Source organism: Drosophila tropicalis, unplaced genomic scaffold, assembly GCF_018151085.1.
Source record: "Drosophila tropicalis isolate 14030-0801.00 unplaced genomic scaffold, ASM1815108v1 contig_1190, whole genome shotgun sequence".
NCBI classification, from domain to species: Eukaryota; Metazoa; Arthropoda; class Insecta; order Diptera; family Drosophilidae; genus Drosophila; species Drosophila tropicalis.
This window is the reverse complement of record NW_027172561.1, coordinates 1,114,029-1,138,686: the sequence shown is the minus strand read 5'-3', so window position 1 is coordinate 1,138,686 and position 24,658 is coordinate 1,114,029. Positions and strand designations below refer to the sequence as shown.

Here is a 24,658-nt window from a genome sequence, read left to right as displayed (position 1 = left end):
ATGCGATTGCATAAAGTAGAAAATTATGGGAGATAATCGAGTTTTTTCTAATTGCGGGGGCGAAAAGAGCCGTGGCGAAAATTTGAAATACTACACGAGCCTACATACCAAATTTGATAGCTCTATCTCTCATAGTGTCCAAGATCTAGGTGTTCATAAGGACAGACAGGGATCAGAAAAAGCTTCCTTCTGCCTGGCCTGTTACATACGTTTTGGCGACTTTAATATACCATTTCACCCTAAGGGTGCATGGTATAGAAAATGGGAAAATTGGATTAGAGATTTTTAAGATATGTCTAAATATTTGCATGAATCCGAGAATATTTATTTTATTTTTTCCATACCTACAAAATCTACTAATAAGTTTTTTTGGGCAACCGTCCGAGTTGGCCATTTACTAGTACACATTGGGCCAGATTTATATTTAATTTTGAAATAGTTGTTGGTGCAAGGATATGCCGAAGTCGATGACTCGATTTATTTAACTTTAAATATACCTATTGTTAACAGTTTTCTTCAAAAAAATGCTCCAGATCCCTTTTTCGGGCTCAAACATTGTTTTATGGTCTCAGATTCGAATAGTTTTTGGAACCTATGCTAATTGTAAGCTTAAAGTACTTACTAAGTACTTACTAGATTGATGCTAAAGGAGAACAAATACACAATAGAAACATACAATATCCATTTGAGAGTGAGACGTACAAGGAGTTTACATAAGATCATCAAATATACATACAGGTAAAAGGACATTTTGGCACTGAGAAAGTTAAATGAGAGTAAGCTTTATATTATCTGATCATTATTACTATAATAAAATTTATAAATCACAAGTTATCTAGTGTATGCATGTGTATGGTCGAAAGATATAACAATAATAATAATAGATAAATATGAAAAATAACTAATTTTTAGTTTTGTGTTATTATTATTTATTTGGTGTATTTGTTTATTTTTTGTAATGTTTCATTTTATCAATTTACTGTTTTAGCTTTCACATTTTGATTTCAATTCCATGAATATATAATCTTCTTTGTTTTATGTACTTCTTTGTATCAAATAATTAACTCGTTTTAGATTCATTTAGAAATATTGCTATCCAATATAGTAATAAGAATAATAATAAAAACCCTAAGATGTGTTTGTGTGTGAGTGTGTTTGTGTGTGTGTATGCATGTATGTGTGTGTAGCTGATACAGCCTTTGGGAACATTTCAGTTTCTATTTTTAGAATTTTAGAACTATGCCTGAGTTTGAGTTATAGTTGTAATGTGTGTTTAGATGATGATAATGGCATACTTAACATTTCCCACTCACTTATAGCTCGGGATGTGCATTGGCCATATAATTGTTCACATGGGAAGCGATAAACTGATACTGCATGTTAAATACATGCTGCCAGCGATAATGATCCTGAAGCAGGTGAGTCATCCCACCAACCGGTTCTACCTCACTATCAGTATCATCTTCGGCATCAGAAACGTTATCAAAATTGTCTTCATCTTCCTCATCACTGGTTAAATGGGGCGGACTCTTAGTGCGAAACAGATCAGCGAAAAATGCTGAAATAGATTATAGCTAATGGCATCATCATCATCATCATCATCATCATCGGTGTCGTCGTCATCTTCATCGTCGTCGTCATCGCTATCCTCTACAAATTGATAATTAGTAGAGGAATCAGAGTCATATTTTGAGGTATCTATACCCGAAGAAGGACTATCATTTTGCTCATCAAAACCACTGGATGTATTTGCGGAATCCAAATCACTATCATCATCGACGACCTCGCCATTTTCACTATCGCTTGATAAAATCACTTGTATCTCAAATAAGGAACTCGATTCTTCTTCGTCCTCAGTCTCTGCATTCTCATTATTTGCTGGTATATTAAGCTGATGGGCAACATGGACACTTAGTTTGCACAGCTGTGGCAGCTGCCTATTTTCTAATAAATAGGGTTTACTCTTGACTAAGGATTCAATAAATGTTGGTGACGACTCCCTCAATTGTGGTACTCCTCCTTGTTTAGTTGACTTCGATTTGTTATAATACAATTCCTGCATTGCATTATTTAGTTGATTTAACCATTCGCTTGATTTTGCAATACTCCAATTATGTTTGTTAATGTATTTATTCAAAGACTGATTGATCTCTTGCCAGTTTTCAAATTTCTTTAGCAGCTCCAGTTGAGAGGGATCGCTAAGAAGCGGACGTCTTTCAATTTGGAAATTCTGTTATAGAAAAAATAGTAACATACAATCAAATAAAAATTAAATTTGATCTTTTAACTTACATTTTGTTTTATAATCGATCCCAGTTCTAGTGATTGTAAATTAAGTTCATAAACATCGCGATTGTTGTGTGAAACCTTTTTGGCCTTTGGTTTTTCATTTTTGCGCCAGGGATAGAGAATGTGACGCTTGCGGGCACTCAATTTGTTACGTTTCTTTTGAATTTGCTTGGTCCTAAAATGTGCCCAGATAAGACGTTGATCCTTCGATTCGTAATAGCTAATGTATGAAGTATCACTTGAATAGCCACCACATTCCATGCTATCCGATATAATGCTACTGGCATCATCTACAGTATTCGATACGCCCAACGGTTGCAATGTTGTCGAGCTTGGCTCATTATTGTGGGGCACGACTAGGCAATAGGTTTTTGTGTTTATGGAATTTGGTGCCGCTGGCGGTAGGGACAAGTCCATTGATGACAATGTCCTATTATCCTTCTGATTATGTGCCGCTGACAATGATATGGGCGATAAAGTTTGTGGCTCTGGATAGGGAACCTTTACATAGTCAGCCTCTAGACTACTATTCTCATTGGGTGACTGAAAAACTATACTAATCGAATTCGATGGAGCATTTTTGCTTTCATTATTCAATGATAATTCCCCGAGCGGTTTCCTAGGTTTCTTTACATCATCTGATTCACCATTCTCGCTGACATAATGTGGTAGTTTATATGAATCAAAATCCCAAAAACTAAAGCTTCTCTGCCGATTCTGTAGCTCGTCATGGGGGAAGCGTAAAACAGTCATTCCGGTACCGATTTGACCAAGCATTTCTTTGAATTTCTTACTCTCAGATGAGGATATTAGTGTAATGGCTATTCCCTTTGAACCAAAGCGCCCGGCACGACCGATGCGATGTAAATAAGTCACATGATCTCGGGGTATATCCAAATTGATAACCAAATTAGCGTACGATGAATCAACGCCACGTGCCATTAGATCGGTGGCCACCATGGTTCGTATAGTGAAACGTCGATAGCCTTCAAAAGCCTCAAGACGTTTCCTTTGATCAAGTGCTCCAGAGATTAAATCACATTGAACGTCACGGGCATTCAAATAATTGCGAAATGAATCTGCTCGCATGAGAGAACTGGCAAAGAAAATCGCCTGCTCATAGGGCAATTGGGCGACTATACTCTGCACAGCCTCCACCTTACGAAGCATATCATCAATCCCATTTACCTGTGCCGGGAATTCGTACACAAACTGTCGTATACCAAGGAGTACGGTGGCTCGTTCACTATTCGATATCAGTATGGGATTGAGCATTAATTTGGCCAAATGCTCGTCCAGTTTGTTCTCATAGGTGGCACTGCAGGCAATAATTTGTAGCTTCTGGGGAAGATTATTAACTATACGGCCCACTGTCTTCTTTAACTCGTTTGTCATATACAATTGATCGGCCTCATCCAGCACCAAGAGCTTAATTTCCGACATATTAAAGACCTTGCTATCATAGAGATGAAGTAGTCGTCCCAGTGTCCCGATTACAATACGACTTTGATGAATTCGCTGACGATCCTTGGTCACATCAGTGCCACCGATGAAAGCACATACGCTTTTCTCTGCCATGGCTTGGAATGTACTCTCCACCTGGATGGCCAACTCACGGGTTGGCACAATAATCAAAACCTGCGGCTGTTTTACCGATTTCTCTAACATCTGCATGGCTGCAATCACATAGATGAGTGTCTTGCCGGTTCCACTCTTGGACTGAACCAACAAATCTACAGAAATTAAACAATTAATAGCAGACAACTCTCTCTCTCTCTCTCTCTCTTTCTCTTTCGTTGGATGTCTTACCCATTCCGGTTAGGGCTATGGGAATCGCAGCTGCTTGAATTTTAGTTGGTGTCACAAAATTATTCCTTTGCAATCCATTTAACACTTCGGGTTTCAAGTGATTGATGTCTGAGAAAGATTTGGCCTGACCGGCAGCAACATCGCTGGTCCGAAAATTGCCATTATCCAAATTGTGCGCAATTGCGCCTTCCATTATGTCCATCAGTTACTTAATATGTTTCGATATATTCATACAGCTTTTATTGAGTTTAAAATTAAAATAATAATATAATACGACCGCGTCTCTGTTAAAACCGGATGAAATAGGAATTTAATAGGACCAATTTCTAGTTAGTGAAATAAAATGTCAAACGTACAGCAAAGAGATGAGCACTACGACTGTGACTTTACCTTTTCAGTGTCTAGCAGTGACTGGGCTACTATAAATAACTGTAACTCTAAGTAACTGATTGCTAAATCAGAGCCTGCTTTGCCATAAATAAATAAACAAAAAGATAGAAAAAACACAAGTCGATAAAATACATTTATCCTTTCTTCTACCATTTTAAGTTCATGTATCAAATATATTTCAGCCATCGTTTATTTTATATATATTTATTATTACTAAACATTCATATACATAAACAATTCCATATAAACAAACTAATGTGATTAATAAATGGTTCAACAAAAATGCTTTAGTTCAGTTATGTCTTTCTTCAATAATTAAAAACCTTAACAATAATTGAGTCAAGTGACTCAACAGCTGGTCACAGTTGCTGTCACTGTTCTTGTGTGTGTCACGAAATTGCTTATCACGATACATCGTTGGCAGTGTGACCGCATAAAATACTAAATAGGCAAGAAAATACCATGAGTAAACAAAAAATACTTGGCGCCATTTGCTCAAATATTCAAATGAAAATTTGAGACGTATTTTAATTTACGCCTTAATTGGTAATAAATGTATAAATTAAACTAAAAATTAAATGGTTAATGAACATTTAATTCAAATGATTTTCGATTTTTTTTTTGTATAGCATAAAATCAGCATAAAGACGCAAAGGGAGTTTAAATTAGCAGACGAAAAAAGATTAAGACATGCAATAATCTACCATCAATTTTTAAATCCAAGTTAGAAACAAACTATGGCTATTCTCATTTTACCAAATCCGATCTAGTTTGTTGTGCTTGCAACATCAACCATATAAATTATATTACTATGTTTATTAACTTAATAATCATAGCATTTTTTGTCGCCAGATTTATAGTAGTATACTTCCAAATTTCTGATCAACAACAGTGTAACTAAAGAAAAACAAAAATTATTCGGAAAAAATCCGCGTCCTTTCCAAATTTCAACATGTTGAATCTAAAATTAATAGACCTAAACCTTTTTTTGATTTCGATTGTACATTTGTGCTCTTTGGTGCAGCCGACCATCGATGTTAATTCTCGAATTCGTTATATATATCCCAATGTGGAGCGAAGTTTTAAAATTCGCTTGGGCTACATATATTCCGCCTCAGCACTGTGGCAGACATGCATAATTGCGATGATCGTGTTGTTTGTGAAGGAACGCCGCCGTCATTATTTGACCATGAGAAAGGAGTGGCAGGAGCTGCAAACGCTGGAGCGTGACGCCAATGATGAAACCATTTCGAGTGCTGAGAAAATCAAAATGGACTATCTGCGGCGACTCTTAAGCAAGAATTGCAGCAGGAATATCTTAAATATTCCATTGGAAACATTGATTTGGTCCCTGATTATTGTAATTAATCAGGTTATGGGTTATGCAAGGCTCAATGCTATAATGTACCATTTCGGAAACTCGAATCAGGATACAATAGTTCAGCACATGCGCATACAGTCAATGTTTTTATATCGAACATTTTTCCAGATGCCATATGAGATGGTGGCAAAAGTTCCACACAATGATCAATTCGATGGCATTATCTATGAGCCACATTTGCTGGATTAAGGGAATTCACATATGTAAACTGCTGCCTGCATCAATTTAGAAAAACATTTCTTCTTTTTTTTTATGTACCTACTACTCAGTTTTTCGGCAATATAACTATTATAAACCAAACTATCAACTGTTGGCTTCTCTTTTGTCTAGCTCTTCGTTTTTGTTTTGTACCAATGTGAGAGGGCGAAAAAAAAGCTGGAAAAACTTTTTCCTTCTCTGGTCCACGTGGGAAATATGCACAAAATTTATATTTTTTTACCCTGACTTTTGAAGGTCATATTGTATTACGTGTAACAAGGAGTTTGCAATGCCAGAAACAAATATGAGGCTATATATGTATGTACATACATATATCCTGACTTGGATAACGTATCTGTTATATGAGCAACTTAAAATGAAGGTGGAATTTATCAAACATATCTGAAATCGAGTCCGATTTTGATTTGAATTAAACTATATTCCGTATAATATTTAATGTATTTTTTTTTATAAATAAAGCTTTCTGTAATTGGTTAAGAACTTCATTATGACTGTTGATATAATCGTTTGTATGTAGTATATAGTATTCGGATCCATCTGATTCTGACTTGCGTATTGTTTTTATCAATAACATGTTTATATACCAAGTTTTATTCAAATGTAGTCATGGTCATGTAGTCATTATGGGAATAAATTAAGAAGAACGAATGACATTCAATAAGTTAATGCATTTCGGAATCTATTTCACTGAGAATCGATCGAAATAAAGAAACAAAACCAATGTTTCTAAAACGTTAATATTAACGAATTAATATCAGGGGTTAATATTTTTAATAGTAATTATTATCTAATTACTATCTGGCCCACACAACTTTTGGAAATTCGCTACCTCACACAAATGTTTAGTAAAAGTTATCGAACATATCGATAATTATCGAACATATCGATAATTATCGAACATATCGATAATTATCGAACAATTCTTATTTTTATTTCGGTTTGAAGGGTAAAGCAATTTCGGTCTGATCCAAGTAAGCCTTGTTGGCTTGTATGTTTACATGGGTGAAAGTTTTCCCCATAATATTTGCACAGTTGGCTTCTCTTCTCTATTCCATTCGTATATATTCTCTCAATTTGTTGAAATTCATTTTCATTTTCACATTTTTCGTATCCCAAAGAGAGCTGGTAGAGTAATTTGCTCAGTTCACTCTCAAAGGAGAATCCCTACATACAGTACAGTCAAAATTTAAGAAAAAAAAAAACAAAAAAAAATAAAAAAAAATCCAAAAATTTCTATTGTTACACAGAAAAAAAGTGAAAAGTAAATTTTATTGCCTGCGAAAAGTCCTTCGGAAAGTCAATCTAAAGTAGAGAAAAAAACAAGCCAAAAGCCATATAAAACCGTGTGATTCAGCCCGTAAACACACGCACATTCTTACACACACACACATACACACACAAAACACACGGAGAAAGAGACGGCGTGCAGCAGCAAATCGCGCGATTTGACATCGATTCTGAGGAATTTCTACACAACTGTTGTAAGTAAGAATTTTCGGAGCTGTCAAAAAAAAAAAAAAAATTAAATCCATCTAGTAGTCATTGACTTTTTTAAACATCGAGAAAATTTCATACCCCGATGTAGTCAGTCGTGTAGAGTTCAGTAGTTGAATTTTACCCCAGAAAAGTAATTCACTTTTTTCTCTCCTCCTTTTTCCTACATAAATATAAAACAATAATTCAGTTATCCGTTTCGTGTTTGAGAGTTTATTTGGTTTCGATCCTTTCTTTTCATTGTATTAAAAAAAAGTTTTAAAAAAAAGTATCCTTCAAAATTGTTAAACCAAACGAAAAATAAGCTCGCGAATTCGAAATTATTTCGGGTTCATTCCTATACAACGTGCGATGTCTCTACGCGGTCAAATGCTGCTGATGCGGAGCTGCGGTCTAACCCGATGCATGGGTCGTGCCCTGTTCAATAAGATCCGACTTGGTCCAGTGCGTTATGCGGGCGGCTGCGCCGATGCCCAGAAAGGGGGCAAGGGACTAATCCTGGGTCTGTACGAGAAGGAAAACGGAAAGGGTCCACGATTGACGCCAGCTGGCGAGAAATTCGATGATCGCGTCCAGGGCAAGTTGACGGAATTGATAAGCGAAACCAAGATAACAGGACGCCTGGGTCGTGGTAAGGTATTCAACAATGTTGACCCCGAATTCCGTTCGATATGCATTGTGGGCGTTGGTCTGGAGGGAATCGCATTCAATGAACTCGAAATGCTGGATGAGGGCATGGAGAACGTACGCGTTGCAGCTGGCATTGGTGCCCGCTCGCTGCAGTCTCTCAATTGCATTGAGGTCCATGTGGACAATATGGATTATCCGGAACAGGCTGCCGAGGGTGCCTCACTTGCTGTATGGCGCTATGAAGAGAATTTGGCAAAGAAATATCGCCATGTGATCCCAAAATTGGAATTGTATGGCTCCCCCGATATGGACTCATGGACTCGTGGCTTATTCAAGGCAGAGGCACAAAATTTGGCCAGACGTTTGTGTGATGCACCGGCCAATTGTATGACTCCAACCATATTCGCCCAGGCCGCTGTTGACGCTCTGTGTCCTTGCGGCATCACAGTGGAGGTACGCACCATGGAGTGGATAGAGCAACAGCATCTCAACTCATTCCTCATGATTGCCAAGGGCAGTTGCGAGCCCCTGTGCTGCTTGAAGTGGCCTATTGTGGCACTGCTCCAGAGGATAAGCCCATTCTGTTGGTGGGTCAGGGTCTGACTTTCAATTCGGGTGGCATTAATTTGCGTCCTTGCGATGGTATGGATGAATTCCGTGGCGATTTGACGGGAGCTGCTTCCATATTGGCTGCCATGCGGGCCGCAGCTGCATTGTCCTTGCCCATCAACATTACGGCCATATTGCCACTGTGTGAGAATCTACCATCTGGAATGTCCTGCAAGCCTGGTGATGTGGTTACCCTTTTGAATGCCAAGTCAATGGCTGTGCGGAATATCAGTCGCACTGGAGTCGTCGTCATTGCCGACCCAATGCTCTATGGCCAATTGACATACAAACCACGCCTGGTAGTTGATGTTGGCTCCATGTGCAAGGGTATCAAGAAAGCGGTCGGTGGCGGTGCCACTGGAATATGGTCGAATTCACATTATATCTGGAAACAATTTCAACGTGCCGGCTCCCTGACTGGCGATCGTCTATGGCGCTTCCCCCTGTGGCGTTACTACAAGGACCGTGTGGCTGATCATCTTAGCTATGACTTGTCCAACGATGGTGATGGCCATGCATCCTCTTGCTTGGCTGCTGCTGTTCTGCATGAGCTTGTCCCATGCAGTGATTGGGCCCATTTGGATACCTATGGTACGGGTCTGTTGAGCACTTATGGTCTTGTCCCATATTTGGCAGCTGGTCGCATGACAGGAAGACCGACTCGCACCGTGGTACAGTTCCTGTACCAAATGGCCTGCCCTGAGCAGCCAAAATAACTGCAAACCTAAAATTGGAACAACGTTAGCCCTAGTTAGACTTGAGAGACACAACCAACCACAGTCTTAAAAGTTTTACCCAGTTTCCTGACGCATTACACAATTTTTGCTTATTAATATTTTTAATTATGCGTGTGTGTGAGGGGAAAAACCAAAATTAAGCTTCAATAATGTCTCACACTAGGGCTAACCCACTGTAACAAGAGGAAATAACTTGTTAGTTTTTGTCATTTAGCCATTTATTAATTTTCGTTTTTGGCCCAATTTAATGCACAAATTGTAAGTTTTTTAGACAATTGTAACTAACAAGTGTCGATCCATTCTCCGATTGTAATCCTCTTTTCTCTTGTTCTCGGATGTAAGGAAAATAAAAAAAAATTCATTGTTAAACATCATCTGATTTGATCTCTATTTACTTTGTTGAAAACGGGTCGGAAAAGGATATGGTACAAAAGGTTGCAGAGTCCGATATGATTAAATCTGATAAGGTATGAAAATTATCCCGAACTTAATACAAACCATACAAACCCCAAAGTCACGAACAGTGACTTTTCTCAATAACTTCGTTAATTTCTGTGCTATTAACGTGAAGAGAGAGTTTATTACGCCTATAAACTACCGTGCCAAGTTTGATCAAGATCGGATGACTATATCATATAGCTCCCATAGGAACGATCGGTGGAAAACAGTGACTTTGATCAATATCTTCGTTATTTTTTATGATTGAAGGCCATTCTTTCGCAAGCATAAGCTATTTTAGATAAAACGTTCTTCCACATTGATGGCTAATAGGTAAGGAAAGAGTTACCAAAAAAATTGCAAGGGTATACAAACTTTGACGCGGTCGAAGTTAACCCCGGCCCTCTGGTTTTCATATAAATTAGACCATGTGAAATTCGTCATTTTAGTTGTAGTCATTAAAATAAGTATTTAATTATAAGATTTAAACTTTAAGGGATAAATATGTAGGTTAGTGATGAGATTCAGGTTGTTTTCAGACTGCTTCTGGCGTATATATGTAATCTGTTTTGACCTTGAATTTTACCTAGTTGTGTATGTTATTTTGCTTGTTTTATCTTTTATTTTTAGTTGCCAATATATAAGTATATATATGTGTTAAATTTCTTGAAAATTTAAGCATCGTTTGTCATTTTCCAAGTCAATCGAGTGGAATGCAAAGCAAATATTAGCCTCAGCTTTTTTTTCTCTGGCCTCTTTGGTTTAGTGACAGTTTGAAAAGGACTAGACTAGGATGAAAGTGGAGAGCATCAGAAGAGAATATAAGCAGACATTGGGTAATAAGCCGCAGGCTGCTTCATCAATAATTTCCAAACAGTCAAAGCAGGGCCACGCCCCTCCCACCCACACAGACACACACACAAAAGCTGACCCCTTGACTTTTGGCATATCAATGAAGAGTGAATGTGAAGGAGTTTGTGGGTGAATGGGATGAGGAGGCTGTCTGAATGGGCTGTCTTGTGTGTGTTTTTGTCTGTTTGGCAAAAGTTTTTAGCACGTTATTCGATGCTCAGGCTAAAGTTTCCCCAACAAACTCATGGTCACGGTACGTGCCAATGCAGCAGCAGCAGGAGCAGCAGCAGCAGCAGCAACAACAACAGCAGCAACAACAACAGCAGCCGATCGCCTTTGGCTTTTATTTTATGTTTATTTTTTGAGTTTTTTCTTTTTGAGTTTCTTTCCAAGAGTTCCAAATTGAAACATTATGCAGTTTATTTAGCAGCTAACTCAATGGGAAAGCGTTCTATGTTTTTGCCTTGCCTACTCAGATCATTTGTCATGTTTTGGATGCACCCAACTGATTTGATAGCTATTTAAATGGTGTCAGGTAAATTAATAAAAATTATGATTTTTTATTGATTTAATTTATGTGAAACTTTCTTTTTAATATTAAAACAACAAATTAAGATATTTTTCTTATAAATTTAATTAAAATAATAGAGCGAAAATCCACCCGAAAGGGGACCACCCAATGCGACATGACCTTAACTCAAGCCAAAGTGCCACGAGAATTTCATTCACTCTTGCTGCTCATGATGGCGGAACTCATTTCGTTGCCTGTCAAGTTTTTAATGATAAAGTGTTGCGTTTTAATCTTTTATATACATATATATATATATATATTTATGTATATACATATACCTGTGCGTACCTGAGCCAAAAAATATGCGAAAACTGCTGACAGCCATTGTATTTCTCCCCTTCTCAACACTCACTGTACTGCTGGATGGATGGATGGGTGGGCGGGTAGGAGGTTTAAAAAGTTTTATGTTTCTCAGTTTTTTGGCTGCGACGGTTGCAGATTTTCAGCTATTAAAAAGCCACTTGGCAAGGCGTTTAGTTTTAAGTTTCGCCTTCATCTTTATGGCCAAATACAATTAGGCCAAAAATGTTGGGTGTTTGGGTGTCTGTGTGCCCTAGAGCAAACTATTGAGTTGCGCATCGAGCTGTCATTTGTCTATCTATCTGTCTACCCTGTCGCTTGCCTGATATGATCTCTCTTACCATTCCCATCCATTTCATTCCCTTCAGCCCGTCTGCCCTTTTCATCCATTTAGCCTGCTCGTGCTCCTTCTCCGCCTATTGTTATTTATGACGAGCATTGGCAGGAAACGGATATGGATATGCGTGCACTGACATCGACGTGTCATGCCAATGGTCTCTCTTCCTAGCTTTCCTCTGAGTGTGGGTGTAACTCATGGTCTGGTCTCTCCCTCTCTCTCTCTCTATCTGTCGCTCTGTATCTCTGTATGAAACGAAATGACATTTCACCATTTCGCCTTTTTGAAATGGCATTGCTGCCTGACCAAGTTTGAACGGTAGACAAATCGTTTTGACCACCGCCAGGCAACAATGATTCCATACCCGAGATATGTACCTGTTTTTTGAGTGTATTGTGATAGCTTTTGGCCTTTGGCTGCTGCCACTGCTGCTATTGTAATAGATGACTCTATCTGCCATCCCTTCAACTCAATCAATGCAACAACCATCAAGTAGGCAAATTGCAATGCAACTTCTCTTTGTTTGAGCTTAACTAAAATTACTAGTGAAAAATAATGAAAGAAAATATATTTGTTTAACCAGAGAGAGAGAGAGAGAGAGTAATAATGTGATTTAATTGTTTTAATCAATGTACTATGTATCTTTGGAAATTCAATTTCTGAGTCCAATTTTTCATGAAAAGCTTTGAAGGTTTTTATAATTAATATTGACTCTGAACACAAAATTCCGATAATGTAATCTGAATCAGCCGCACACAGTCAAACAACTTGTTAACACTTATTTAGTTGTGCAAAGTGAATAAAAATAGTAAAAGTTCAAAGCGTTATCATAAGAAACCGGTTGATATATATGTATGTATATGTGAAGATTCAACCTTATCCCGGACGAGCCCCCAAAGTTGTGGCCATCCCTTTTACTCACTGGTTCCTTTTAATAGCTTTATTGTATTATTTTAGTCTGATTAGTTTATTAACAATAAGGGTTTACATAACTTCACAATGTTTCTCTTGACTATTCGCACACACTCCGAACATACTGCACACGCACTTCGAGGCGCAACTCAACGTCTCACTCTCTAGAAGCAACTCATCAGACTTTAGACTCGGCTTTTCCGACTGACTCTACTCCACGGACTCTTCTCCACAGACTGTTTAAATGTCTATTCCTCATGCATCGTATATCGTTTCTTATTCTATCGATATCGATTCTTACTTGAAGTCATCTCTACTACTACCCATACTGCGATCCTACATCCATATGTATTCAATCTATTAAATTAATTGATTTTATATAAAATTTCCTAGAATAATCAATAATAAACCCTAAAAGAATGCATTCAGAGCATTCTCTTGTTAGTTTAATTGAATTTAGGTGAAAGAAAGGTCCAATTACAGAAACAAAGTAAAGAATCTTAATTTGTTTTAAGTCTTATTTATGTGCCTGAGTAATTTCCATACTTTGGCATTGGAGTTTTGGTTTATGCCTTCAAAACTGGGACCATAGATCAAAAGTTAAATCGGAATATTTTGGCCAGAAATTCAAACAAACAAACTCAAAGGCCGAAAGATTATCACAATCTACATGTTACAATAAAGTAAAAATAGTCCATAAACCTGACAATACTTTAAGACACTTTTGTAATAAAACAAAATCTAAAATTCAAGTGCTGAATAAGAGCAGCCTGATTTACAACATTCCATGTCATGGAGACAACACAGATAAATGTGAAAAAGTCTTTTAAGAACTACAATTTCGCATCATAAATGGACTACAAACCTCGTCAATAGTGGACACTATGATCATAGGACAAGAGTGGCACGACTATAAACGACGAATCATAGATAAATTTACCCCTTAAAGTATGCAATAAGCAGCCGAGGATTGCGTCTTTTAAAGCATTCAAAGAACTTTTGGAATCTACTGTGCATAAATAACAACTAATACCTTCGAAGCCTTGATAGAGTCTTCGTAAATTGCAAGCCAAACGAAACGTTATGAATTTGTTAAAAACAATGAATATCATATTGCATACTGCATAGTTAAAGGGGCAAATTTCCCCCATTATAAGCCTTAACCGACACTGATTGCTCTCATTTATACATACACCTATGTGTTAAAAACTAATTAGTCTCCAACTTCATGGTGGAGATGTGGCGATTTTGTGAAAATTGTTGTGAGTTTGGTAATAAACAAAAATTTGTTTCAATTATCAATTAATCAAAAGTGTAAAAGGTCACTCAATAAAATAAAATCTTTGAAATTTCAGATCCATTTCACATAAATAGAAAACTTTAACAATGTAAATCTTGTGCTCAGTAATAAATCATGACATGGAAATAATTACTTCAACTTTAATTTTAATGAATGACTGCAACGTGATTGCAAATTGCACAAAAACTCAAACATAACTCAAACAGAACAACTTAATTTGAGGCTTCCAACTACAAACAACAATGTACAATAGGCAACACCAAGAGCCATACAAAACATAATTTAAAAACTTGTTGTTATTGTTGTTGTTGTTGTCGATAGTATAGTTTGTATGTTGTTGTTGCACATCATGCGTAATACCCATAAATGTTGTGGTCAGCATCAGCATCAGCATTGGGCCCTGTGTGTGAGAGTTCCAACTGCATTTCCCCTCTCCCGAGTTTAGTTTCCGGCAACGCATCTATATCCAGCAAATCTGCTTTTCCTTTCCTTTCCTTCCTCCTATAGACCGCACACCCACACACATACCCACACACACACACCAAAAACATAACCACAAAATGGTCAAGCAACTGAGTCGCTTTTAATTAATGCCGCGGCACATTCAGAGTTCGCATAAATTTTGCGCTCTCTCTTTCAAAAATTTCATAGAAATTGTTGATGGCCATGGTTAAATGCCTGAAAGGGCTGTAAACTATTTACGTTTTGCAATTGCGTGATAAATGAAAATGTACAGTGCAAAATGGAGAGTTGAATTAAATTCTTTTCTAAATAAAAGAGAGAAGTAAACAAAAAAAACAGGAGTAATTCTATAGGACAAGAGACAAAATAAGGAATGGGGCGTGGGGCGTGGGGGGAGCGGATAAAATTCCAATTGTGGCTCAAGAGTTATAGCAAACAATTTGCAGTAAATACTTGGGTCATATGCTGCTTCCGGGAATCCTTAAATCTGATTGAGAATTCTTCTTTTATTATTATTGTTGTTGTTTTTGTTGTTTTGCATTTCAAATTGAGTTGGCTTTTGAGTGTGTAAATAAAATGTGGAATTTTTGGTCAACAATTTAATTAAATGGATAACAACACACAGAAAATGAGAGAGAGAGAGAGAGAGAGAGTGACGACTGTGAGGGGAAGACAAGGTGAGGTGTTTACTAGTAAACTGCGGCTTGTTTGATGCCACACACACACACACATACAGACACGCGTGCGAACAATACAGTTGATGTATATTACAATTTCTATAGCATACTTTTCCGCGCTCTGCTGACACTTAGTTGTCAGAGCAAATCCACTTAAAATGACTGCCAGATGTCAGATGTCAGCGTGTCACCTGTTCGAACGCCCGCAGCGATTCTTCTCACACATCCCCCCTCAAAAAAAAAAAAAAAAAAAAGGAACACTCATCAAAATGTCTCTTCTAGTCTCAATTGTCGCCTCTTTTTTGATACGCCTTTCTTTTTCTCGCTTCCACTCTCTCTCTCTCTCTCTTAGCTCTATGTGTGCACAATTGAAAATTTATAAAAAACGGAACTTGTGTTTTCCGGTCGGAAAAAACTTGGCTGCTGTTGCTGCAAAATACACACACCGCACAGAGAAACACAGAGAAAGGGACAGAGTGAGAAAGAGGAAAACTCCGGAAAGGAAGCAAACTTGATTCAATTCAAGTTGGACAAAAAATAAATGTAAAAAAAAAAGAAGAAAGAGAAAAACAGAATGGCGGCGGCCAAAAGCCAAGACAACAACAACAATCTGGCCAACAACAATGGACATGTAATCAAAGAGCAATGCAAAGCTTGTTAAATTTTCTGGCAAGGCCACAAATAACAAAGGGCGCAAAAGGGGCGTGACCAAGGTAACCATGGACCAAAATTATTGCATTAAACGAGTCTTTTCTCTCGCACTCGGACAAATTTAAAAAAAAAATTCAGTCAAGTTAATACCCAAACAGAGAGAGAGAGAGAGAGAGAGAGAGAGTATTCTTTGTTGCTGTGGTTCTTGTAAAAGAGGATTCAGTTGAAATATTTATAGTTGGCCTAAGACTAGCATTGAATCCGTCTATTATCGTCTTTCATGGTCGTCATGTTTTAAGATTTCTTTTCTAGTTTATACCCAACAGTTTATAAAGTTTATATAACTAAACCCATTTATAAGGGGAGATAGTATAGATACTAGGATAGATCCTAGTCTGTTGACAAGTTAAATATGATCCTTTTTTCATTCAGTTTCAAGTCCTTCTTTTATAATAATGTCATTACTTATTGTCATTGAACTTTATATAAATCAGATTCTGTGCATATTATCTTCTATAAATTAAGTATGAAAATAATGAATTTTTATTCAATATGAGGAATCAAAAGAGAGCCCTCATCAGGGTGATTTTCCATTGGTGGGTGGTAAAGTTTATGCTTATTCTGTTTATTTCAACGTCCTTGTTCTCCTCCGCCCCTTTTTTTCCCCCTGAGGGCATTTGCATTTGAAATTAGGCCTTAGATATGTTCGCCACATAACGCATACGCAACGTTAGCCTCTGTCATGCTGTTTTTCACTCACACACAGACACACGAGAGACAGACATTCAATGTGATTTCCAATTATGTAATTTGATGGACCATTTTGATTTAATTTCAAAATTTTTCTATTACAGGACAGCAGAGACAACTGAAGGGAATAATTCCATTCAATTTACCCAGTTGATTTATATTCATGGCAGAGAGTTTCAGTTCTCCCCCAGTTTGGTTTTTCGTTCTCACTATGGTCAAAAAGTTAATTTTTTTCGTGTTATTATCTATAATTTGAATGTAAAATGTTTGAAGATTTGATGGCAACAGAGATTCAAAAAAAAAAAAAAAAATGAAAATTTTAATTAAAAGAATAAAAATAATAAGAATAATAACAATAGACTAAATGTTGCCCATAGTGCTAGTGGCAAATTGATTTTAAAATTGATTAGTTGCACTGAACATACTGAAATGAAAATTGAAAAAGTTTTCCACAACAATAGAATTTAATTATGCGCTGGCAATTTATTATCGCCATTGAATTGAATTTGGCTAAATACATAATGTACATGTATAAGTAAGTTAAGGTAATGCGTGTTACTGTTACCATGTAACAACATAACAAATAAATTTTGTGGCACCTTTTTTTTTGGTTTGTTTTTTTTTTGTTTCGTATAAGATAAGAACCCGGCTCAAAAGCAATTGCAATGACAAGTTGATCCCACTTAGTGAAAGCAAAAGTAAAATGCGGCTAAACACACGCACACAGAGGCTATCAAAACACAAAGTCTTTTGGCAATCCAATTGAATTATGCTGCCAGGCATTGTGAGTCCAAAAGCTGTCAGCAAATTGAGCCAGGTAAAGAATACGAACGAATAGGCAAAGGACCAAGCTATCCAAAGCGATTCCACAAACACAAAAAGCGAGAAAAAAAAAAAGAAAGAATTGAAACCGGACAAAGCCTTGGTCTGCTGATATGCTTAGTCAGGCGTATATCCAGCTCTCGACCCCAAAATACATCTCTAATAGATCCCCATTTACATGGCAGAAGACTCTCTCAGGGATATCTTTAAAAGAATTGACACGGTGTGTGGACTAAGTAGTTATAGAAATAGTTTCAATAGTTTACATGGTTTTACGAACTGAATGCTTCACGCTTTCTTGTCTCTACGCCCATATCTAGAGTCTCCTGGTTCCAGCAAAAGATGCATATATAATTTTATTGATTGCTAATCAAGTTAATTTACCTAGCTCCCCATTCTCTCTATCGACTGGCATGAAAATTGAAATTTTTCCTCTTACCCGACCCACCGCAATTATCATTAAAAATTCAATATGCGTTGCTAAAAGTTTATCAATAAATCTGTCTAATTAGTCGAAGCTGTTCGACCTTTTCCCTCTTCCTCTTCCCCTTCCTCTCTCTCTCTCTCTCTCTCTCTCTCACTCTGTTAACTTCACACCCTCTGATGCTTAAAGCCCACCGCAACGCATTGTTTAATGGATTTCCTGCTATAAGACTGCCTTCGTCCCATATTTAGTGGGTATTTTTTTTGTTTTTACTTTTGTATCTATTTAAGAGTAATTTGACTTTCTCTCGTATTCTCTTTGCATCTCTCTTTTTGTAAACTGTTATACGCATCGCATCGTGTGTAAGAATAAGTATATATATATAGTTATTTATATATGTGAGTAGTTGTTTTTGGTCGTAATCTTTAAGTTTACTTGTAGAAATTTGAATGCTGATTTGCCTAAAGTTTTAATAAAGTTGTTTTTTCTCATTACTCTATAATTTTTGTTTGGCTTTTGCGATCTTGCGATCTTCTTTAACTGTAACATTAATGAACAGTTTTTAATATTTTTAAGTTGAAATAATCTACTTAATCTTTTTAATTATATGATTATGAGTTTAACAAAAAATGTTACAAATCAAAGACTCAAACTCAAAAGATCATTTAAAGTTTGTATGTTTACCGTTATTACGAATTACACAAGATATTAAGCAATTTTTACTACAAAGTCCAATTCTAAAACCTAAAAAAGTTTTGAAACCTCACAACTTGCATATTCTGTTTAAATACTTATACAACAAATATTTAGCAAAACAAATTGCTTATCTTTAGACTCTTTATGGTAACTAAGGACAACGACAACTTAAAGGCTGTTGGCTTATTTTGTTCTCTCTATATCTTTCAGAGATATATGTATGTATGTTAGTACATAGCCAGGCCCATCAACTTTAATGGCAGTCCCACAAGATAAGCAAAGAGAGAAAAAAATCTGCAGTGCATACATTTGCCAAAAAGGAAGAAAAATAAAAAATAAAAGAAAAAAAAGCAAAGCTGTAGATAATATAGGTATCTAGAAGCATATATATACCTATATATATATATTTAGATATATGTATTTATATACATACATATATAAGAAATGAATTTGAAGAAAGGAAACTTTGCCAGTGGAAGACGCCGTTATGCTGCCGCAAACAGAGACACACACACACACACACACACACACACACAGAAAAGTCATGGAGCAAAAATTTCTATTTAATAACGGCAAAGAGAAATTATACTGCAGCATTTTGCAGGGGCCAAACATGTGAATGTGTCTTCTAGTCTACGACTGTATGCATCTATGTCTATGTGTGTGTGTGTCTGTGCGTGTGTGTATTGTATTACGACTGCATTAATTTATGTACGAAACGCCATGGCATAGCACGTACTACTCGTTCTCCCATAGCTTCTCTCGCTTCTCTTCAACAGAAGGCAGAAGAAAAAAAAGTAGAAGAAGGAGAGGGGGAGCAACCAAAGTTGCGGCCAAAAGTCAGACAGGCATAAAGAAGATGCAATAACCTAGAAAAGACAGGAAGTGGAGACCAGTCAGGAGGGGATGGAGTCGAAGCCGGAGCCAAAGCCAAAGCCAAAGCCAGAGCCGGAGCCTCAATGGAGGAGACAACGCGTCCTGTGCTGCAATTCTGGGAATACTGATTGCAAGCTCATTATGACACTCTTGGCTGCCGCTTCCCCTCCGTCACCTAGCACTTTTAACAATCCTTCACCATAACCAAATCCACCTTACCACCGTTCCTCTACCTCTTTCTCTGCCTCGCTAGTTTTAGCTCAATCCCACTGGATGAACATTTTTAGCCATGGCTTAAAGTCATCCGGTTTCGATGGTTAAAGTTCTCACAATTCTATGTCAACTTGTCTTTGTTTGACCAAGGGGAAAACGTTTTGGTTCCCAGAACTGTGTTAATATGTGGTAAGTGTCCTGTCCGTGTCCTAAACAAACCGTTTGCGTTTTATACCCTTTATTCCAATGGGTATAAAAGGGGTATATTAAAGTCATCGCAATGTTTGGCAACTGGCAAACTTTTGATCAGCCAAAATCATTGTCAGTTGTCGTTCGTCTTTCTACAGCTCAAAAAAATGGTGTGCGAGAGAGATGGCTACTTAATGTAATCTAATAATTTAATGCCTAATGCAATAATTAATTAACAATTGAAACAATTGTTAATCTCAAAGAACGAAATCCAAAGTGGAAAATAATTTCTGTGCCTCAAAAGTTAAGTAAAAGAGATAGCTAGTTGGGTTCATTGGATGATGTAAAGCTAACTCAAAAAAGTGTTGCCTTCCATAAGCACGAACTGTGTGCAAGAGAGATAGAAACCTAAGGTAATGTAATACTTTTAATATTATTGATATATTAAAATTGAGAAAGGTAAAAGAAAGAGAGATTGAATGAATTTGAATTAATGATTGTAAGGGTATAACAACTTCGACATTGCATACGTAATTGTTTTGTTTTTATTTCTTTCTATCTTTCTCTTTGTTTTTTTTTTTTTTTTGGTTCCCTTTTTCCTTCCTTTTTTTTTTTGTGTGTACACGCTGTTGCTTATTTCCTTTTATTTCCTGTTCTGGTAATTTACATCTAAATGGAATGATGGGCGTTGAAGCGGTTTGCTCTTTAAACACACGTTTCTAGGAGAAAAATGACCATAGATATGCAGAATACGGAAGGCTTATAACTAGTGGTTGTCCTTTTGTTCCAGTTCGAGTTAAGTTATTCTCTATTCAAATTAGAGTTACTTCTTTGGTAGCCCGAAATGTATGCTAATTATGTCTACTCCAGTTGACCGAATTATTGTTAATTATTTGAATCAAAAGCCACACACATATACACACACCCCTAGACATCTAAGTGTGTGTGTGCTGGCATGTGGATTTGGTTTGATTTGGTTTTCAGTGCTGTGCTGCCTCTATTTGTGCCTGCGTAGGACATTTCTATGCATTGTTAGTCATCAGCATGAGTGTTGGAATGTGCCTGCGTGTGTGTGTGCGTGTGTGAGGGCGAGTGTGAGTGCTTGTAAGTGGCATTTGCATTTCAATGACTCGACTTACCTCTGTACAACAAGTTATACAACTCAATTTGTATGTGTTGTTGCATTGTTTTGCCGCACTTTGTTGCACATGTTCGGTGTAGGCCTTGAATGCAAGAGACACACAGATTACCTCTTTTCCCTTTCCTTTCCTTCCCTTCCCATCCCCGCACTCACCCATCATCCTTTACTCACTTTTGTGTGTGTGTGTGTGGCATTGAAGTGAATGTTAATTTGAGTGCAAACATACAAAAAAAAAAAAAAATCATGAATATGAAAACTGAATATGTATTTTTATGGGGGGACAAAAAAAGTGCTGAAATAAAATTAAATATGCAAATGAAAAGAAAAAAAACAGCCTAGAACTGTATAAAATTAAAGTTTTAAAGAAAAATTATCATGTAAATTGACCAAGTAAGTATGTTCAGATCATTAAAAATAGTTCATAATTCATTGGCTAGTGTAGTTAAATGGCATCAATTAACTAGAGTTAACAAAAATATAAGTTTAGAGAGAGAGAGAGAGAGAAAACACATTCCAATGGCACTTTAGATGCAACAAGACAAGGACCAAAAGATCATAACCCCATATGTACATAGGAGATCCCCTTGAGATCCATCCAAACCTAGATCCACCAGAGAGATATTGCGACATCAGCTACAAGGATAAGGCAAATATTAATATTCTCATATTTATAGAAAATTTCTATTTTCTATTAATTTATTTTCAGGAGATTATATTTTAGTATAATTCGTTCAAAGGTTTTCTATTTTACCTACATTAAGTAGGCATAAAGAGAAGAAGTAAATGGAAACTAAATTAAAAAGAAAATGTAATTTCCCTATAGATTAAAATTCTATTAAAATAATGGCACAATGGGAAGAGGCATCCCATCCCATATATAGATATCCTTAGCCATAGTCCTATCTATAGACACAATTGTGACCTTTAATTTATGCTAATTTACTAGACTTTTATGCAAAAAGCAGCCACAAAAACGCAATGACAATGACAATGACTTCCTGTAACTGTGAGCTGCTTTTACAAGCCAAACACGTGCCAGTGTATGTTTACACACACACACATATACCCGAGCGAGAGCGAGAGAAAAATAGACTAGGACATCTGTTAGCATTTAACTTGCAAAATTAAAGCCACTTGCAAATAATTTAACCAATTGAACACAAGTGGCCGGCTAATTGCTTAAGGGAATTAAGCAAAGGAAGAGAAAATGGCAACCTCAGTCCCTTGCTGCATGCACAAAGGGTGACAGAGGGAAGGAACAGAAGGAGAGAGGGAGAGACAAATTATGCAAAATGAATATAATTTAGTTAAAATGAAATATAATTTATTTAAAGCACTAAAATGCAGAATACAAAATGTAAATAAAAATAATGAAAAAATGAGGTAAATAAGATAAATCGAGAAAGGAAAAGCGAGTGGAAAAGAGTCCCAGGACTGTATTTGTGGGCGTGTGTGTGTGTTTGTGTGTGTGAGAGTTTGTGCCTCATTATTATGCTCAACACTTAGTTGGCAATATATTTTTGCCGCACGCAATGGCAACGTCACCACGCCCACCCACGACCTTCACACACTCGTCACATGGACTAGAGAGACAAATGCAAACAAACCATACCAAAACCCTAAAAGTAGACTAAGCGTTTTGTCTACTTTACTTTGCTTTTCTATGCTAACGCTCTCTCTCTCTATCTATCTCTGTTTTTCTCTCTTTCTGTCTCTTTCTGTTTGTGGCTGTTTTGTTCTATTCTGTTCTGTTTTCTTCTGTAGTGGTCTCACTCCTTTGCTCTCTATTCCTGCCTTCCCATGTTGTTCATTTTTTGCTGTCAGGCAGTCACTTAAGCATTCAGGCAGCAGCAGCCAGCAGCACCCGCAGCAGCCAGCAGCAGCAGCAGCAACCAGCTACATCACCTTCTTCATGTAGTCACTCAGTCAGTCAGACGCCCGCCAGGCATGCTCTGAATTTTTAACAGCCCCAGTCACAGTGTTGCCTGGTTACTTTTTTGTCCTTATACCTCCTTTTCTTTTTAGGCAGTGTTTATAGCTAAAAAAAAGCAAAATAGATGGATAGATAAATGCAGCGATCTGAGACCCAAAATGCCCCTTGGCAGCATTTCTCTCAGGATTCCTAGATGCGAGCACTAAAAAAGTGTTAGGCCATGTTTGAATTGAAAAATTTACCCAAAACTGACGAACGATTTGCAATTAGATTCGACTTTGTTTTGACAAACTATCTGTAACTGGATTCGAAGGAAAGCCTCGATGGTTTAAACAAAAACCCCAAAGTTTCGATTGGCCCAAAACGAATGCTGGGGCCTAAAGTGAAAATTTGTGGTACGCTGTGTATCTTAGGTCTATGCCAGATCTATAATGTCAAACATTTTAGGTAGAACGTGCTAATCGATGGGACGGCAAAAGGTGACAGAACAGTGTTTCCGATTACTACAGTAGGTTACTTTGGAGCTGGGGAAAGCAGAATCAATGTTCAAAAATCAAAAACGTGCTAACCTAGTCAACGTTACTGTTTATATACTTCTGATCCAGTCGATATGCCACTCATTACCTGTCTGTCTATGTGTATGACCTTCACGCTTTCAATTTAAAAGCTACTAGAATGAAATATTGTTAGCTAAACTTCTTATTGGCTAATTAAAATTAAGTTTCATCGGAGCATCGTAAGGCCTAATTCACTGAGATATATCTCACGATGTAGAAATCGTAAAAATAAAAAAATTCCTACCAAAGACTAAGTAAAAATTATTGCGTAATAGCCAAAAAAGGTATGAATTAAAAATATGAAAATGGCGTTCCACTTTTAATTCCAAGCCATTCCTCTTGGGTATTTTTAGCGGTTTATTTAGCTTTTTTTTTTAAATTTTTGGTTAAATGTTGGCAACACTATCAGCAGAAGAAACGGTAGCAAGGTTCACAACCTTGAGACATTACGACGTCGGCGAGGACGATTCTGGTGCTGGTGCTCCTTCAGGCTCAACTGTTTGTACTGATTCCCTCGGCTTCGACCACCACTTTCCCCTCTCGTCAAGGAACTGATCCTTTTTTTTGTCTTTTTATTTCGCTTCTTTCCCAGTTGTCTTTTTTTTTATGTTTGCATGCTGCTTGTTTGTTCATCCATCATGTTGCATATTTATTTGCACTGATTTTATTTTAATTTCATTAAAATTATGTGACAAAACTTAATTGGATTTCATTGTTAACGCCGAGAGACTGAAAGAGAGCCAGAGCTTGGACAGCATGGACGGATATGGACAGTAGGAGAGATAAAATCAGTTCGAATTATGGCATGACAAATAATGTAAAAAAAAGGTAAATATTGAACATAAACTTCAAGAGAAAGAGGAAGAGAGAGATAGGGAGAGAGAAATAACGTGTTTCTGTCAAATAGTAGGTTCAGTGTCGGATTGTTTATTTGCATAGGACAGGACACTTCATTAAGAGATTTATATATTCGAATTTGTTTTCAAATTACTCTGATTT

The 24,658-nt window shown here is 37.0% G+C and overlaps 2 protein-coding genes across 3 annotated transcripts; one reads left to right on the top strand and one right to left on the bottom strand.

Moving 5' to 3' along the window:
• Positions 1–905: 905 nt before the first annotated feature.
• Positions 906–4,473, bottom strand: Gem3 (Gemin 3). 2 transcript variants are annotated; one of them, XM_068293258.1, is made up of 4 exons: positions 4,099–4,472; positions 2,293–4,022; positions 1,705–2,230; positions 906–1,650 (listed from the first exon to the last, which is right to left on the bottom strand). In XM_068293258.1, exons 1-4 carry the CDS (start codon positions 4,298–4,300, stop codon positions 1,514–1,516), a joined length of 2,595 nt encoding a protein of 864 aa, XP_068149359.1. In that variant the 5' UTR covers positions 4,301–4,472; the 3' UTR covers positions 906–1,513. The 2 variants fall into 2 exon arrangements, with proteins under 2 accessions (XP_068149359.1, XP_068149352.1); XM_068293251.1 differs by having other exon boundaries at positions 906–2,230; positions 4,099–4,473.
• Positions 4,474–7,115: 2,642 nt separating this feature from the next.
• S-Lap3 (Sperm-Leucylaminopeptidase 3) lies at positions 7,116–9,932 on the top strand. The gene is given in 3 exon segments (XM_068293985.1): positions 7,116–7,569; positions 7,773–8,735; positions 8,738–9,932. Coding segments are annotated over 2 exon segments (1,602 nt in total). The 5' UTR covers positions 7,116–7,569; positions 7,773–7,933; the 3' UTR covers positions 9,538–9,932.
• Positions 9,933–24,658: the final 14,726 nt, after the last annotated feature.